The sequence below is a fragment of the Aethalodelphis obliquidens genome, unplaced genomic scaffold (assembly GCF_003676395.1).
Source record: "Aethalodelphis obliquidens isolate GAN/ISIS:26980383/991018 unplaced genomic scaffold, ASM367639v1 scaffold3, whole genome shotgun sequence".
Classification (NCBI taxonomy): domain Eukaryota; kingdom Metazoa; phylum Chordata; class Mammalia; order Artiodactyla; family Delphinidae; genus Aethalodelphis; species Aethalodelphis obliquidens.
In genome coordinates, this window is record NW_020837947.1 from 3667384 (window position 1) to 3686708 (window position 19325).

The following is a 19325-nucleotide window of genomic DNA, read 5'->3' on the forward strand; positions in this document are numbered from 1 at the left end:
TTGGTGTGGGTCCCAGAAAGCCCTGCCCTGGCCCCCTTTGCTCGAGCCCTTGTGGAATGAGGGAAGAACCCAACAGTTAGGATAAAGTTGCTGCATTCAGAAATCAACGCGGCCACTTGTCAGGTGCCGGGACTTGAGTTGATCACAAAACTCCCCTCGGCTTCCCTGTCACCAAAGGGGCCTAGTTACAGGCGGGCCTGTCGTGTGGATTGAGGGGGTGTGGCAGGTGTGGATGTAGGTGAATCCTGGGCCTCTGAGAGCTCAGGCCAGGCCCTCAAGGGCCCCGATGGGCCTGGTTCACTGCCTTGTTACCAGGGCCCCTCCCAGCTCGGGTAACAAGGCAGTGATACGATGACGTCTGCTGGCTGATTCCTCCAGCGTTGTCTGGGAAGGTCGTGCACCAGGCCTGCCGCTCCGTGAGCATCTCAGAGACAGCCCAGGAAGAAAGCCCTCCCCCATGTCTCGTTGGAGCCTGGGCCACCCCTGTCCTACCAGAAGCGTTGAGAAGGTGCTCCCTGGACTGCAGTCCTTTGATAAAACTAGGTGGCCTTTACGGAGTATCTACTCCATCCATGTGCTCGTTTGCCGAAAGCAGCTCCATTTGGTTGGCAGGCGGCCCTTCAGAGGAGGACGGCTCTCCTCATCGTGCAGAGGACGGGGCTGCTTCAGAGAGGTTATGTAAGGTCTTTGCGCTCACACAGTTAGGAACTGATTCAGAAGGCCGGCGTTTCCCAGTGCCCAAACGGACTCCTACCTCCGGACCCTTTGTGGAGGGAGCTGGGGCCCCTGTCAACACAGCCGCAGGTTTCACTCTGTGGCTCGTTTCCTTCCTACGCGGGGCGGGGGATGTGTGAACGCCTCATCAGTCATGGATCCGTTTGCTCAGGGACTCCTGAGATGTTCAGTTTTAAGGGAGGAAGAGAAACACCTTTATTTATTCCCTAGCATAGCTGTCTTTCAGCGTCATTAAGAATTATGAGCATGCCTTTAGACTTTTCTTCTAGAGCCTTTGCTAAGAGAGTGAGAAATGCCCTGTCGGATCAGAATCCCCTTTTCCTTCCTCCTGGCTTTGCGGGTCCTGGGCTTTCTGAGGGCAGCTGCCCATCACGTGCCCTGGTTCACCCTTCGTCTGCAGTCAGGCTGGCCTGTACTCTCTCCTCTCTGTATGTGTGGGTCCTGCTCTGGGAGAGGTATATCCCGGCTCAGCCAATGCACACAGCCTCTTACAGCCTCTTTGTGGAGCTACAGTGGTAGTTAACGTTCTTCTCGTCTTTCCTGACCAGCTTACCTAAGGTGGAAACACTGTGAGACACCAGGTATTAAGACTCTGTACAATCTAAGGACACTTCTGAACAAACTCCAGAAAGACCACAGAGATGATGTCTACAGGTACACCTCCGGACACCTGAACCCCAGCAAGCTCCACAGGCCTCTGGAGACAGTCCTGTATCACTGGCCCAATGCCAACAGGCCCAAGGAGGCAAACGTCTTTGGAGGAGAAAAGCCATCTGACAAGAAGACTAAAAAGATGAAAGGTGCTTTACCTTATTTTGCCATCAACACAGCTGTGGGCCCAAACAATGCCGAGAACACACCGCTCTTCAGGTATTTGAACCCTCTGACACGTGGTTCCCACGCTTCGGAGGAGGATTTGATTCCAAAGAAGGGTTTGAGAGAGGAAGGTGCCCCCGAACGGCCAGAGAGAGAAGAGCTAAGATGGCCCAAGATGAAGGTTCTGAAGTACAAAGAAGTGAAGTCCAGCCGTGAGTGTGCGATGTGGCCCCCAGGCAGGGACGAGTTCCTGTACCTCAGCTCACACTTGGCTGGCATAACAAAAGCAGACAAGTACAGGAAGTTCATGAGTTTCCAGAAACAAGTTCTTGCAAAGCAAGATGTCTTGAAGAGTGACTTCACTGGGAGCAAGGTGGCGACGTGCCATGAAAAGAAGCTGGAGCAGGTAAGGAGGGCAGTTCTGCGATGCTATCGGTACCGGTGCCAGTCCTGGGAGTCTAAAGAGTGTGGGCGGGGCTTCCCTGGTGGCGCAGTGGTTGAGAATCTGCCTGCCAATTCAAGGGACACGGGTCCGTGCCCTCGTCTGGGAGGATCCCACATGTCGCGGAGCAACTAAGCCCGTGAGCCGCAGCTACTGAGCCTGCGCGTCTGGAGCCTGTGCTCCGCAACAAGAGAGGCCGCGACAGTGAGAGGCCCGCGCACCGCGATGAAGAGTGGCCCCCGCTCGCCGCAACTGGAGAAAGCCCTCGCACAGAAACGAAGACCCAACACAGCCAAAAATAAATAATAAATAAATAAAGATTGTGGGCGGAGGCTGGCTCTCCGACACCTCACTTACTTGCCCAGGTAGGCTGGAAAAGGGCTGAGAATATCCCACGCGATGTAGATGGTAACAGGGTGAAATCAAAGAAGGTTAAGTTTGGAAAGTGGTGCCTTGGAGGTGATGTCGTAATGGATAGTAATGGATGCTGCAGAGCAGCTACAGTCAAGCAAGTGCCCCTGCGACAGCAGAAGCACCTGAGGAAGAGGTTGGCCTAACTCACTATGGAAGAGTGTGAAGAGAGGGCGAGGAGAGGGTTGAAGATGCAGGTGAAATCCACGTAGGAGCCAAGCGGTCTTTAGAAGGTAGTTTGGCATCGTGGGACATGCTGCCGTGAGCGACCGAGGGCTGAGGGTGGAACTTAGTGATGGGAAGGGTGAGGATGCAGGGAAGAGTCTACATATGAAATAACCAGTGATGAGATGTTTGGCTGAGAGGACTGATAGAAAGAGAAGGACCTTGAGGACCCTGCAGAGGCAGAGAGTGAATCCCTGATTCACAGGATGCAAGGGAATAAATGAAGAAAAATCGGGCAAACATAGGTTCTCAGCCCCAGGTGGTTTGGCACTCAGCTCTGCTGAGACCCAACGCTGGGGGGCGGGACCTGTGCCCCCTGATAGAAAGCCCCGTGGGGTGTCTGATTCCTCAACCTGAGAAAGTAATCAGAAAGGAAAACGAAGTCATCCTGAAACGGGCTGGTTCTCTTTTTCCTCCAGAAGCTCCAGAAAATATGTGTCTGTGACCCTGAAGAGTTCAACAGACTACAGGTCTTTGGAGAAGTCTTTGAAGATATTTGCAATAGTTCTTTGATATTTGGTGATATCTTGAAAGAAATTAAGGTAAGAGAAACATGCTTTTCCCAGATAACAGTTGAGAGCCATGCATGAGTTTTTGCACACGTGAGCTCAAGCTTCACAGAAGTTCTGCCGAGTATCATGGTGTCCATCCTACACATGAGGAAAATCATTCACGGAGCCTTGAAGGAATCTGCCTACAGACACATGAGTCCTAAATGGGTCACGTGAGATAAACACCCAGCTAGCTCACTCCTGAAGCCCATATATATATACTAAAGCTTCCTAATTGTAGATAAACTCTTATAAACTGCACATATGTAACACAGGAACTTCTATGGTTATGCATATATAATTTTATATGAATCTTTAAGGAGTTTTAAGTTTGTTGTGATTTCATGGTGAAAGTGACCATCATATCATAGCTGAGTTGGAATTAGGTTGCTTGTGGAATCTGCTATTGTCCAAGTCCCCAAAACAGGCAAGGCTTAAAAGCAGGGTGTGGTGGTCTGCCCTCCAGAGAACATCTCCATCTCTGGAAGGTCAGTAGGACCCAAAATTTTGGGTCAGTAGGACCCAAATCCACGGAGCATCCTAGTGGCAGGAGGTCATATGTTGTACATGTGTCAAGGTATTTTGTGATTCTATCCTGAAGTCCTCAATAGTTAATATTCAAATATGCTTTAAAGATGGTGAGATTTTGTACATTTTAGTATGTATACTATTTAATATACTGCGGGAGCATTCTTACTTTTTTTTTTTTTTTTTTTTTGCGGTACGCAGGCCTCTCACTGTTGTGGCCTCTCCTGCTGCGGAGCACAGGCTCCAGATGCACAGGCTCAGCGGCCATGGCTCACGGGTGCAGCCGCTCCGCGGCATGTGGGATCCTCCCGGACCAGGGCACGAACCTGTGTCCCCTGCATCGGCAGGCAGACTCTCAACCACTGCGCCACCAGGGAAGCCCCTTACATTTTTTAAAATGATCTGAACTGACATCCTTAGCCTCCATTTTACTTACATATGCAAAGAATATTACATTGTGCTGTAACCTCATAACGCATTTCCAATGGATCTTTCTTTCTTCTCTCCTTTCTCCCTTGCTTCCTTTCTTCCTTCTTTCTTTTTTTCTCTTTTTTGCTCTCTATAGGATGAATATGAACTCTACATGTTATTACTTCTGAAGACCCAGCCCACGGAACAGTATAAGGTAACAGTCAATCATGCAAGTCTTAAGTAGAACCTATTTCTTCCTATTTCCTGAGCACTGGAAACCTGTCTGAATCAAAGAAGCCCCATTTGTGCCTCCATAATTTAGAACAGCTGACACTTTTAATAGGCATTGGCTTTATACTCATGAAGGACACTCCAGGTAAAGGCAACAGTGAGGGATGGGCGGGGTAGGCACACACGTTTCTTGTTTTTTGCAGTATCTCTGGCCACCAGTTCTCCGTGATCTCTGCAGGCCTGTCCTTCTGTAACCCAGTCCTCGCGTGTCTGCTTCTCTCAGAATCGGCCCTCTCTCTCTCCTCACTCTCTGCTGGTAGATGAGATCCCTTACACGGATGGCTCCTGGCTTTGTATGCATCTCCCCAATCTTTCCTGTGAGTTCCAGATTACAGTGTATCCAGCCAGTGTCCCCTGGAGGCTGACACTTACGTGTCTGAGTCGGCAGGTTACAGACCTTAGAATTGGGAGATTATCTTGAATTAACTGGGTGGGCCCAATCTAATCACACAAGCCCTTAAAAGCAGAGAACTTTCCCTGGCTGAAGTCAGAAGGGAGAGGTGGCAGAAGGGGAAGTCAGAGTTCTGTGATTCTAAGCCTGAGAAGAATTCAGGACCGTTGGGAGCTGTGAGGTGGAGGGTCCAGATGCAGGGACTAGAGAGAGGCCCCTAGGAGCTGAGAGTGGACCCTGCTGACAGCCGGCAAGGGAATGGGACTTCAGTCCTATAACCTCGAGGCACCGGATTCTGCCAATGACCTGAATGATCATGGAAAGAGTTTGTGCCCTGGAGCTCCAGAAAGGAAGGCAGTGAAGCCTGCACCTTGATTTCAGCCCAGTGAGACCCTGAGCAGAGTCCAAAAGCCACTCAGATTTCTGCCCTACAGAACAGAGATAATAAATTTGTGTTATGACACTAAGTTTGTGGTAATTTGTTATGACAGCAAAATGAAAGTAAGAATACATCCCACAAACATCTCCAGTTTCCAACACTGTTGTTAAGCTGCTCCTTACTGAATATTTGCTGCCATAGTTCGTGTGTGGTCCCTGTCTCCTGAGGCCTCCCCAGCTCCTTCTAAACTGCACATTCTGCATTTTCCCAATGAGGTGAAGTAGTGTCTACCTGGAAGCTGGGTGACCTCTTGGCAAATAAGGTTTGTGCAGATGTAATCAAGTTCAGATGTGGTCGTTAGGGTGGGTCCTAATCCAATGACTGGTGTTCTTAGAGGAAGACGAAAGTTTGGACACAGACACAGCATGGAAGTTGGAAGCAGAGATGGGACTCTCTGGAGTCCCAAACCGTGGAGTAGCTATAGATGTTAATGGCTTGGGAATATAGAGGGTGCTACGTTAGTAGTTACTGGAAAGCATGGACAGTTGTTACCCTCAGGGGAGAGCGAACAGCCCACATAAACTGTGGCTACCTCCTCTCACTGTGCCAACTTCCAGGGGTTCCCTCTAGGCTTAAGCCACACCTGTGGATGTTAATAAGGAAGATGGGCTACAGGAATGATGTTATCACTTACAAAACTAAGAGAATATAGCACTGTAGCTAGGATGACTTTTGACATTTTCAATAAAGTTTAAAAATTCTATCTTATAAGTTGGGAAGAAGAATGCCTTACTTTGTCTATGAAAAAAAAAATTCACAGCCTCATAAGGAAGTCTGTTCTAACTTAGCTCTTAATCGAAAATCACATGTTTGCATGGTGTTCTTTGTTTTGAGCTTTTCGTGCTTCAGAAAAAAGCTTTTGTTTGGCAGGAATAAGCAATGGCTCCAGCTGGGGGTCTACCCTGTTCTTTACTTATTGAGGTTAAGTCACAAAGGAACATATATGCCTATATCCCAATCAAACACCAGAATGAAAAATTCCCCAGGGCATCAAGGCACTAGATCCTTCTTTCTGCTTCTGGAAACTTGGCAGCCCGTCACTTAAGAAGGCAGAGACCTTTGTTTCACCACATTTGAGAAGCATCACTTTATATCCATATATAGCTATCGAGTTAATATCGTTTCTCATTAATTAGAAAAACAATTGCAGTGCTGATAATAATGTGCTCGAAGCACTTTATTCAGCACTTTCCTTCCCCCACACAAACCAACAGTGAAACCCCACCACTCTAAATTTCTTAGGAAGATAAAAACTTAAAATTAAAAAATATATACCTTACCCAGATCTTCACGTGGCTATCTATCCCTCCTCTGATATTCCTCCCTCCCTTCTGTCCTCCCTATTTACCTATTTTGACTAGAATTTGTATTTTGACTCAGGACATCTTGAACACACTGTATTAACAGAAAAAGGAAAATCCTCACCCTTGCTTTGTGTTTGTCTCACCTGTTACGGCCTCATTCTGCCCAGACTTTGCTGACTCACATCCAGGGGCTGGAGACGAGGAGGGTGAGGACCGCAGATGTCGGCCAGGCCAGGGAGGAGCTGAGGGCGCTCGTGATGGCCATCAAAGCAGCCCTGGACCGTAATGACAAGTGAGGGTTGATCTATGCTGGGATTACACTTATTTTACAATGTCTTAAAACCATGTGACAAGCATATTTTACACTTTTTCCTGCCTTGTTGGGTGTGGCACCCTGCCTTTATCAACACCAAGCTGGTCACCGGGTGTCTTGCACAAACCGTCACACACGTGACTAGGATGTTCTACTAAATCTGGTGTTTCTATGAGGGGAGTTTGGGGAGGTTTCGGAAGGAATCTCAGGCCATCTTCAGTTGTCCGCTGAGGATTTATTGTGGGCTGAGTATGCTGCAAATTCGAGACAGCTTTTAAGAATGCCCTAGTTATTTTTCTAACTTAGAAAATCTTTTAACCTCTGTGATTAGTCTTTCAGGGTGAAACCACAATCTGATAGGGTATAATTTTTTAAAGAATTAAAAAAAAGATGAAAGTAAATCTGACACACTCATAGTATGCTCAAGCAAACAAAACAAGAAACAAAAACCAAAAATCAAAACTCGGCCTTCAGTGTAACTAAAAGACAGAAAGTGTCCTAATTTCAAAATACCTGAAAATAGAAAATAAACATTCTGTGCCAGTGAAACATTATCTACTCTCTCTCTGCAAAACTTGGTGAAAGCAAGGTCAGTCTGGGGCAGAGAGAAGCATGGAGTTAGTAGAAATCCTAAAATTGTCTTAAAAGCACTGTGTGAGAGAGAGTGAACCACCCAAAGTGAGAATACTGCACAGGTTACTGGGAGGTCCACCAGAGCACTGACTCAAAAGAAGGGGACATAAAAGTGAGTGTGGAAGCAAGGAAACAATTCTGAGATGATGATATGGGTGAGAAGAGGGTTAAGACGAAGTGATCAGCATACTTGGAAGAGAAAAATTAGCAAGGGAGAGAAATTTAAAACCCCTTAAGAGAAGAAAATCAAAGGGCACACAACCCCTCCCACTACTGTTTTTCCGTCTCTTCAAAAAAAAAAAAAAAGGAAACAAAACAAAACAAAATAAAACCCAAACAACAAAAACAACAGTATAATTTGCTCTGACAGAAAAGTGTCTTCTTGAATTAAGAATCTCACAAATTAGGAGCCCTAACCATAAAAATGCAGAGTCTGTGTCCACACAGCTGACTCTAAAAAGAAAACAGAAAATAAGGACCCATATGATTTAGCTGATGAAAATCCCTAACATCTGACAACAACAACAAACAGCTGGAGAAGAAAACTGTGCCACAGCCCTGCAAACTAAACCAAATATTCTCAAAAGAGCATTTCAGGATATAAGAACAACCTTGCGTCATAAATTTAAAACCTAAACACAGAAATCAACAGCAGCAAAAGAGGAGGCCATGAAACAAGATTTGACAACTGAGGAAAGACAGTGAAAAAGTCAAAATTATATTATAGATCAAGACTTAACTAGGACATGTCCAGGGAGGAATTGTTTTGAATGAAAATGTAAAAAGGGGCATTAGAAAAAAGCAAGAAACAATCAAGAGAATTAAAACGTGATAAATAAAGTAAAAGAGTTGGAGAAAATGTGGTTGAAATAAAAGACAGGCAAAGAAGATCCAACTTATATGTAATGGAAGTCCCCAGGAAGAAAAACAAAGCAGTGAAATAGAAACATAAGTAAATTTAGAACTGTAACACATTAAAAGTTTTTCTTTTTTAATTTATTTTTGGCTTCATTGTGTCTTCGTTGCTGTGTGCACGCTTTCTCTAGTTGTGGTGAGCGGGGGCTACTCTTCATTGCAGTGCATGGACTTCTCATTCCGGTGGCTTCTCTTGTTGTGGAGCACTGGGTCTAGGCATGCGGGCTTTAGTAGTTGTGGCATACAGGCTCAATAGTTGCGGCACGTGGGCCCTAGAGCACATGGGCTCAGTAGTTGTGGTGCGTGGGCTTAGTTGCTCTGCAGCATGTGGGATCTTCCCGGACCAGGGATCGAACCCGTGTCCCCTGCATTGGCAGGCAGATTCTTAAACACTGCATCACCAGGGAAGTCTCATATAACACAGCACATCAAAAGTTTGTGGAGACTGAACCCTCTGAAATACATATTGAAAAGGTTTTCACCATTATTATTAACCCACTTAACCTTAATTTCTTAAACTTGGAGTCATAATACTTTTCTGTTTCTTTTAGTCTGTCATAAAATGAGTTAATGCGTACGAAAATCTTAAACCATCAAGCCCCTTGTAGACAAGGCAGTGTTAAAACATTTGTGGTGCTGATGTTTTTCACCAAATCACAGGGTTTCCCTCAGTATGTGCAAGACTTATTTGATTCCTTTTTCTCTCTAAATCTATTAGAGATAGTCAGTGTAGTTTATTTTGAACGAGGAAGAAGATACAAAGAGATAACAAAGGTTTTATTTCCTCTTTTTAAAATTTCTTGTGTTTTATTTTTAGTGGATTTAATATAGTGGAATTTGTAAATTGTATCTATGGGATACAATCATAATTAACAGGGAAAATGCAACATGTATTCCAATATCAGTAGGATTTTTCCACTATTGGACTCACTGTTTCATTATTGGCTTCAGAGTGTAAAATGCTAGGTTTTTTACCCCCTTGCTTCTTAAAAATTCAAGTCACAAAGTAATATCAATAAATGCTGTAAGACCAGCTCCTTTACCAGTGGCTTAGGCAATCTTGGTAAGAAAGTATTCTTCTGTTTATTGAACTTGACTGATCCAGGCGCTCATACATCTTCAAATCACCTTTTTTGTTAGAAACTAAGAAGATCTGTTCTTATTTCTCAATTTTAGGACTGTTGTATAAAATAGACAAAAGGAAAATGGTACAAACAGGGTTCTAATACATCACTATGTTTTCTCACCAAACCGTAGACTCAGAAGTGAATTGGAGCTGGAACGCATGTTGCTGCAATCCACTAAGAAGAGATCAGGTGAGTGACCGTGTGATTGATCTTCTGATGTGACTTTTGCTGTGACCTTCGGGTGAGGAATCTTCAAACCTTGTCCACTGTTCATGGTCTCTTCTGTTAGTTGTTTGAAAGGGTTTTTCAGAGAGATTATTACGTTTTATTCCCTTTTTCCCCCATCAAGTTCTTTAGAAATTCAGTAAGTTTTCATTTTATCTGAAGTGGTTTAAATGAAATACTTTAAAGACACAAGGAAGCAGTTGATTTCTTTAAGAGATTATGTCACGGCCAAGATCATTATCCCAGTTTCTGCTGCTTTGGGCACTTTGGGTTATTGAGTTTCTCTGTAACAAGAGACGACTTGTGTGCATTTCATTTTCCTCCAGGATCTTTGTGGGTTTTAGTGGAACATTGAATGAATTCAGGACCTTATGTAGCAAGAATTAGGTCAAGCTTTGACCAAGATATTTGGAATAGATTCTAGGAAAATTGACCAAATGATATAAATATGAGAGTCAGCTCCCTCGAGGAAGTGCTGAAGGACTAAACGCTGTTGATTTTAGAGAAAGTGTCTTGAAATATATAATAGTTTTTAGGGGCGGGGGGCAGACAGTGAACACTTCAGCACAACCAAGTGAGATGGAAATAGAGGAAGTGGGGCCATGGCCTGTGGTTTCCAGGGTAACAGCAAGGAAGACAGCCCAGCCTGGTTTTCACAACCTTTACATCTTTATTCCTGGATCAGAGGAGTTAGCTTTTCCAGACAACAATGAGTTTCTGTCCAGGTCTGGGGTGCCCTCTCTTGCAGATGGTCCTCAACCTGCCCATCACAGCGACCCACTCACATGGCTGTCATTTGAACTGCTTTCATCTCAGCTGCTGCCTGTTCACTGGGGACAGTGACAGTGCTTCCCTCAGTCATTAGGAGGATTCAGCCTGATGACCTGTGTGAGGCAAGAGCACAGGGCCAGGGCCTGGCACAGCGGAGTTGCTCTGCCTGTCAGCTCCTTCTTGTATCATTATTACATGTGAACAGGAACACACAGTTCACAGGAAATTAATTACATTTTGTGAACATTTATGAAGTAACATAAAATAATTTAAAAATATTAAAAAATTTTAAAGATATTTAAACATAAAATATTTTAAAGATATTAAAAATTATCTCAAAATTAGATACGCAACTTAGAGTTTGATTAAATAACCAAAATAAGTTCAATTAAGTATGCCGCTCATTAATCTTTACTGTTTACATTTATGATTCACTCAATGTCATTTTTCCTCCAGGTTTGTTCCACACTAACTCATCCTGGAATCACTTTTCTCCTCTCGGCGTCTCTGAGGCTGTTCTCACAAGTCTAACCTGTTTTGAGACTGGTTTTGAGAAGAAATCTGGTGTCCTGTATTCTTCCTCCTTTATTCTTTTTCTAAAGTTTTCTCATTCGCAAGCCTTCTCCAACCATACACATTTTCTGTGGCATTCCCCCCATTTTGACACGACAGTCTTGCTCTTTAGGTAAAAAAGAGGAACAGTTGGGTCACACTCCTTTTGGCTTCTTTGCTGACAGTTAATTGTTTCAGGTGAAACCCTCAGGTTAGATCAAGGTGGGGATCAAAGACTTTATTTTGTAGTATCTCTCAGAGTTCGTGTAGAGGCTTAATGACTGTTTCTGTTCTGTTAGCTCATCATGTATCAAAACTTACCTTCCCACTTTTCCCTTCTTCCAAATTTGGCAAGTTTGAGTGATGGCAATGACTTGGGTCCTGCTTACCTATGTATAAGTAGGCACGATCGCTCTTTCTGCCTTTTTTCCTGTCAAAAAGGAGTAGTCATTCTTTCTCAAAAAATTAAAACCTCCCACTCATCAGAATCTAGCTGTGCTGCTTGAAAACAAAGCAGCCTTAGCAGTGAGTTACTCTCTGTCTCCACCGCCTCTCTGTACTCCTTGAATACTGATATTGATTGGAGCCCAGCATGTTTTTGGTTCAATCCACATGTCTTTGATTCTAAATCTCTTCCCTGCTAAAATACATTTTTAGGCTTAAGATCTGTATATGCCACTGCCTACTGGACATGGCACGTGAGTGTCAACTCAACAAGTCCAAGGTTGGGTTCGCTCTCTCTGAATCTTCATGTCCTTGGAAATTTCAATGAATGGCATCTCCAAACGCATGGCAGCTCAAGTCAGAACACCACTGGCAGGCGTCTTCACTCTCCTCCCTACAACCATGTCAACAGGGCTTGTAGTAAGTGGCCGTGGCCAAGTTGGGTTTAAACCCAGCTCTTTCTTTAAAAGCCTTCAAGTCAGCTTTGACTGATTTCTTCACGCAGGTTAGAAGACCTTTCCTGATCTGCCTGCTGTTCCTTTCTAGTGTCATTTCTTCATGTCTCTCACCGGTCCTGCAGTGCCCCCAGCCTACTGTGTAACTTTCCTTTTACTGAATGTGCCAAATTGTGCCCTTCTGCCTCCTCCCCACACCCTCCCACTTGTCTGACTGCTGTTCATCCTCCTGGTCTCAACTTAGTCACACGTCTCTGGTAAAGTCATCCATCCACGCATCTTCCCCACACTGTGTTAGGCACTCAATAAATACTCATCAATTACATAAATGAATTAAAGGAGTAATCCCCCCATTCTTGGATCAGATAATTTTTCCCTTTTATCTCAGTTGCTATGCCTTTACTGTTTATATTTTTAATAGGAAAAGATTCACAACATAGAAAAATATATAGATACCAAGGCAATGAAATACATATACTTAACTTGGATCAGATAATTTTTATGGATGTGCTTGAAGTTTCAGTTACATTATAGTTTATAACTATATGCAACATACATAATATTGTTAATACATAATGTTGTTAATAAGGACTAAGGTATTAAACATAGAATACTTTGCTTTTATAAAATATTCCAGAATCACCTGAGAAAAATGTAGTGAAGGAGGAGTGCCTTACTCTTATTGAGAAGGTTGAAAAAAAGAGGTGTGAAGTGCTTAATAAATGGGATGAAATTCAAGCTCTTGAAAGAGAAATTAAAACAACTTTGGTTCATACTGGAATTTTGCATATCACCGAGAAAAAGATTAAAAGCTTAGAGGTATGCAAATTGTTTATTTGAATGTTTACATTGTTCTTTTGCTGGAAGACCTTGGCAAACACATGAAGCGTTTTGATTTTGCAATAGGGAAAAAATAAATAACATAACATTTGGTCCAAACATATTTTCCTTTTAAAACACTTATAGCAAATGATTAGAATAATTAAGACATACAGCTAAAACAACAAAAATGAAGGTGATAAAAATTCTGTACAGCTCTGTTAAGGGTCAAATTGGATCTCTTTCAGGTCAGTTGACATCTCTTAAAACTTAACAATTTTGTATAGAAAATGTTTATCATAAAAATTACTCCCATAATTCAGTGTCTAATATATACTATGTAGTTTAATCTGAAGCCCAGAGAGGCTAAGTGACCTGCCCAACTTGACACAGAATACAGGTGGCAAAGCTGGGATTCAGTTTAATTCTTCTGGGCCCCAAAGTCCTTATACTTACTATTGAGCCACGTAGACTCCATACAAGTTGTACAGTTATGCTGGAAGATAGGATTAGTTACTGCCATTGAGGGTCTACTATATTAGACTTTATCAATTGTTGCTAACCATTTTCTTGATAAACAGTAAAATATAAATTATGATCTATGTTTTGAAATGCTATGATGCCCAAATCTTTAATGTTATGACCTAATTTTTATTTGTGCAGAATCTGACTCAATACAACTTCTACTTAAAGAATTTATAAGTGATATTTGAATATTCTTTTCTTCCTGGTTATAGAGTTACATATAGTTTTCCAGTACTACCTTTTTTTCTTTTTAAGTCAAATTATAAAGTGTATAGGAAGGTGGGGGTGGTCTAAACCTGTTTTGATTTCTCTCTCTCTATTTTAAAATAATCTGTTCAGATTTCCTTCTGTGTTTTCATTTAGAGTCTGCCCCTTCCTTTTTAAACTAAAACTGTCTTGAGAAGAAACACTAATTTATAGTTGAATTTTTAAACAGTGAAAACGAGTTGTAGCTTTATGTATTGTGAGCATGTTATAATGCAAAATCATGTAAACTTTTCTTTCATAATTAAGACCCCTTTTAAATGGATTGAACCTAGGAAATAGAAGATTCCCTATAATTATTCCATATCAGTAATTTATAATACTTTAAATATTTATTATTTATATTTGGCTCCTTAATTCAGATACTGGAGGGTACCATAGAATTGCATTTATTATCCTATTAAGTAACTGGTATCTGGATCTGGATTCGAAATGTTATTTCTAACCAGAAGAAAAAATAACTAAACATATCACGGATTTACAATGCACAGATATTGCTGTAAACAATACAAAAATACTATTTCATTTAGTTCCCAACAACCCTAAGAAATAGATGCTGTTAGTAACCTTCTTTTTCAGATAGGGAAACCAAGGCACAGGTATACTAAGTAACTTGATTAAGCTCACGGCATCAAGTAGTAGAATTAGGATTTAAAGTCAGCCCGACTTCTTAATTTACATTATCCAGCCTCATGATGCAATTGTGAATCCTTTTCAATATGGTGGATATCTGGAAGAGCAGACATCCTTTCTTCATCATTATTTTGCTCACAGTTATCTTGGATATTGTCATTTACAGTATTAACTGATTTTTCAGTTTCAGTAATAATACTCTTGGTATTTTTATTGTGCTTCTAATGAATTAGAAATTCATTAGGGAAGAAGTGACAGCTTTACAATGTGAGCACTCCATCTAGGATCATTTTGTATTTGTTTATTTTAATGCATTGGTCTTAAATATGTTTTATTACTTTTGTTCTTGTGACGTTTTGGTATCTGCTACTATTGTGAATGGCAACTCAAAATTTTTTTCTTAACATTACAGTTTATAATCAGTTAACACTGATATTATGTGACTTATTGCTGTTTGTATTTTTATACTGTATCTGGCTATCTTAAAAATTCCATTATTAGCTCTGATAGATGAGTAACTCTTCTACTCCGGAACTTCCCTAAGCTTCTCCAGTTTTTTGCAACATCAGCTTCCACCTTCTCTAGTTTTTGACCCAGAGGGCCAGGATCTTTCTGTTTTAATAAATGTCCTTCAAGTCATGCTTTGTTTATTCATTGTTTTTAAGTGGTGTGCTGCTGAATACTTTTGAAATTAGAATAACAGCATTCACGTAATACTTTTTGTTCCATAAATGGGGAAAAATATTTAACAAATATCCTTAACCAAGTATCTTTCTTTTCAAACCATTTTTCCTTCAGACTGAAACTATAAAGTTGGAGACAGAAAATAAAATTTTAAAGAAGAAAATACAAGTAAGTTTGTGCAAATCTATGTTTTTCAATAAAAATATTCCCCCTAGTGGCTTCTCGTACTACGTCATAAACCAAATATGAAAGTATATGCATAATCTTTCTAAACGATAACTTTCTCTCATGCCAGGAGTATCTCGCTATGCAGACATTAGCTTAAAACTGGACAGGTGTAAACTAATGTATTAATGAAAAGAAAAGCATTCTTTTTTTAATAGTTGAATGTGTCAATCAGAATTGACCATTTCTCTAACCCCTCTGCACGTAAAAATTAATTGTAATAAGTTTATTTGGTGACAAGGAATGTAATGAACTGGCTCCCTTAATGACTTTCCAGGATAGCCCTCTGAAATGCATGGTAACAATTTGTTGTTTCGTAGATGGTAGTGCTGCCTTAATTACATATGTATTATATATAGTATGAAGTAGTATGCTATGCCTGATCTAGAAGTGGTAATGCATTTGGATGTAATCGGCAACGTCACCGCCATTACCCATGAGCAGTATCATGCATTATACATGACCAAGTGATTTCTGATTCTTGGTAGTTTATTGAAAACCATGTGAAGCGGATCATGGGGAAGAGCAAGCTGAGTGAGGGGGAGCAACAGTGAGTACTGATGCCCTGGGAAAGGAACTGTCATAATAATCTGTTGTTGAAACTATCAAGATCGTCCATTTACAACTAGATTACACTGGATGGTACTTTTGAAGTGTTTGCATTCCTGAGTGTTCACTTCACACATGCATGTCACACATCCTTTCCAGTGCTTAAGAATGCTTAGTCCAAGATTTCAAGCTCCACTGTATATATTATTCAGCAATCTAGAAATAAATTCTTTGGACAAAGCTGATGGATTGAGGGTGAATCCTCATGGACAGGGATCAGGAAGGTGGGGAGGCGTGGGGCTCCGAGTGGCTTCTTTTCTCAAATTATATGGCTTTCAGTGATACTGAATCTTTGAAACAACCTATACAGGTATGATTTTGAAAATTTTAATTTAAAAATAAAATGCTGATTTGTATTATCTGTTACACACGTTTAGATTTTATAGAGTTAATTTTTGTTTGAGTTGGTACCATAGTTTAAATTTCAGGATTTGGAAAGCCTGGGAAAACCATTGATGGTTTAAATATGGAAAGAGCTTATTGTATCAACAAGTAAAAAGACGTTTAGTTGTTGGTGGCGTAGGTTCAATGAAATCATCAAGGAACCAGGGTTCTTCTCTCTTCCTCCCCTGCTTTCCTTAAGGATGGTTTTCCTCCTCAGGGCCTCAGCGTGGCTGTCTTCAGGCACTGGGTCCGTGTCCCATGTGGGAAGAAAGGGGAAAGTACAGGACAAGTGGTAAAGAGCTTCTCATTATGGGCTTATTCTGTTGTATTTAGGAAGGAAAGCCCCTCCCAGGGACTTCCACTGTATCTCACTGGCCAGCACCACATCCCAAGGCCACCCTTAGCTGCAAAGGAGTCAGAAAACAGAACCATTCCACTTGCCAGTTTACATGGCAGAGAGAGGAGAAAAGGTGTTAGTATGGGTGTTGACTGAGCCACACAGGTAGATCCAGGCTCTGTGAGGCCTTGTATTATCCCCAAAGGAAAAGAATATAGAAGTACAAATACAAAAGAGGGAAGATTCCTTCCATAGTCTTGGCAGTGAGAATGAACTGACCTGACGTTTAAACATCATTATCGTCAAGGTAAATCTACCTCTGCTGCCACACCCTACTTAGCCTGGAAAATGTTGCAGGGGACTGTGCCCATATGTAGAGAGAGAAACTTTGCTACATTCAAGGCCAAAAGTCTACTACAAATATCCTTTGAAAGAAAGTGGAGGGTTGCAAAGTCTTACTCTAAGTTTTTGAGTAAATGTGTCCTAAATAGATATTTATTTTGAAATTTTCTTTTTTGCTTAATGTACTTTTTTCTAACCCATTGTACTCATTTGTTTTGTATTTTAAGGAACCTTTGGGAATTTATTAATGAATTTGTAAAATTAAAACAGACAGATAACTCTTAAGTGACTGGAAGAATGACCCAGGAAAACTCACGGCCACCATCTACATAGTGTGGCTGTTTGCAGAGGTATAAATTACTGAAGATACATTTCATTTTGTCAGCTTTAATCTCCAATAAAATTAATGTGGTATATGTATCCTACTCAAGATATTGAAATAAGGACATGTATTCATGTGATTAGTTTTACTTTGTATACATATTCATAAAAATAGTAGTTCTTAGAGTATTTTCTGCTTCCATTCAATAACTTTCTCCAGGAAAAAATACTTTCAATTGTTTGATAGGGATAGGAAATTCAGCACTGCTGCAATACAGATTAAACTTATTTCTTATTTGCCAATGCAAGTTTATGTATAAGCATTTAATAAAATGTAGTAGTCATTGAATAAATATCCATTTAATGAAATGACACAGTGCTCTACTGCCGTTACGAAACTACCATGGGGCTTTGCACTGCACATGACAGCCTTTGGACCCGCACTTTGCCTATAACATGGTCTGAACACTCAGAGTAAATGCAAGTCCAGTTACTTTGGACAGCTGTATATAGGGCTGCAGTGAAGATCAAATGTCAGTGATAGGTATAAACATGAGGGTTTTAACCCTAACTTGGAACTGTAGGGTTTGAGGTTAGAGAGAGAGAAAGAGATAAGCAAGGTTTACTTTCTATGGACTGGAAGGTGTGTTCATCACAGGTCTCCTTAAGATGTCCATCTCTTCCTAGGGCCTGATTCCCTCTGCTTTCAGAGACACAGGGGTGGCAACTGAAACAGAAACATTTTACCATGTATAGAAATAAATTAGACTTTATTAATGTTTGTTGAGTTCTCTATGTACAAGTTGCTTTCTATGGGTTATTTATGTTCTTTGGAATCTCATTGAATAGGCACCTGATATCCCATTACACAGGGGAGAGAATGAAAATGTAAAATGGTGAGTTGATTTGCTTAAAGTTCACTTAAATAATAGAACTGGGATCCAAACCCAGGTGTGGCTTTTGCTCAGTTCCTAAACTCTTATCACTGTAACGTGCCATGTCATTTTGACACATCACCAGTCAAGATATAGGGAAATGAATTTCTGCAATGTCAAAGAGTGACATAAAGACCACTAGAACTAAAAACAGACCAACACACAAAGCTGCATTTATTTGCTTGTCAAGAAAGGGAGAGTTATTCACTCAAGAGACGGGGTCAGGGAAGATCTACTTTGGAGGCAGAGAAGCTGGATGTAGAGGCAAAGGGATGTGTTATTCCATGTTATGAGGGCTACTGGATTTAGAGACCAAATGGATTTGCGGGGGAGGAGTGGAGGGGCAGGAAAATCCTTCTTTTAATTGGCCATTATTCTGGCTAATGCCATAGAAACACTGTTTTTGAAGAGATATGAGATAAACTATAACAAACCTTTGTCAAGATCAAAGTCTTGTAGCAGTCACTTTGGTATGTATATCCTTGGGACTGGTTATTTTTTCTTTTAAAAAAGTCATCCTACTATTCATCCTACTATTCATTCATTTATTCAAACAACATTCATTGCTTGTCATCCTATTATTCATTCATTTATTCAAGCAACATTCATTACATCAACATTCAGGTACATTTCAGACAATATGCTAGTTGCTGGAAGTATGGGAAAGAAGACACAGTCCCAATCCTTAGGGAGTTTACCGTTTGCTGCACAGATTTCTGAACAGAATAACAACAAAAAAGAAAGTCTGCTAAACCTAAGTGCACACAAGGACATGGATAAGCTAAGTCTTACCGACTGCTGAAGTGAGTGTAAATTGATACGAACAGGTTAGAATGTAATTAGGCCACAAGTTGTGCTGGTCAGCGAATATCTGTGTTCCTAATGTGTCCCAACCCCCCTTGCAGGAAGACCAGGTAACACGTTTGGGCCAATGTGGGAGGGTTGTGATAACATATTACAAGAAAGGTGAGCACCGGAAACTTATTTGTAAAATAAGTTATTTTTTTAAGTTATTGATCAACTTATTTGTAAAAATAAATAAAAAGGAATAATACAAAAGAGTCAGAAATTTGGACTTCTTACTATGAAAAAAAATGACTGCTTTGAGTCCAAAGATGTAAGAGATGAGATTATAAAATCGCTGTAACTTGATTGACCATATGAAAATAAAGAGTAAATTACAGGTGTGGCCTTTCCACCAAAGCCCCATTGCCTCCAGGAAACTGTCCTTGAATTGCAGATTAGAGCTGGGCAGTGGGAATGAGAAA

The 19325-nt window shown here is 41.2% G+C and overlaps 1 protein-coding gene across 1 annotated transcript; it reads left to right on the forward strand.

Annotated features, from left to right (window-relative positions):
* Window positions 1–1303: 1303 nt before the first annotated feature.
* On the forward strand, window positions 1304–17079 carry CUNH6orf118 (chromosome unknown C6orf118 homolog). The gene is given in 8 exon segments (XM_027079199.1): window positions 1304–1957; window positions 3049–3171; window positions 4274–4333; window positions 6712–6836; window positions 9663–9721; window positions 12617–12798; window positions 15019–15072; window positions 17029–17079. Coding segments are annotated over 8 exon segments (1083 nt in total). The 5' UTR covers window positions 1304–1528.
* Window positions 17080–19325: the final 2246 nt, after the last annotated feature.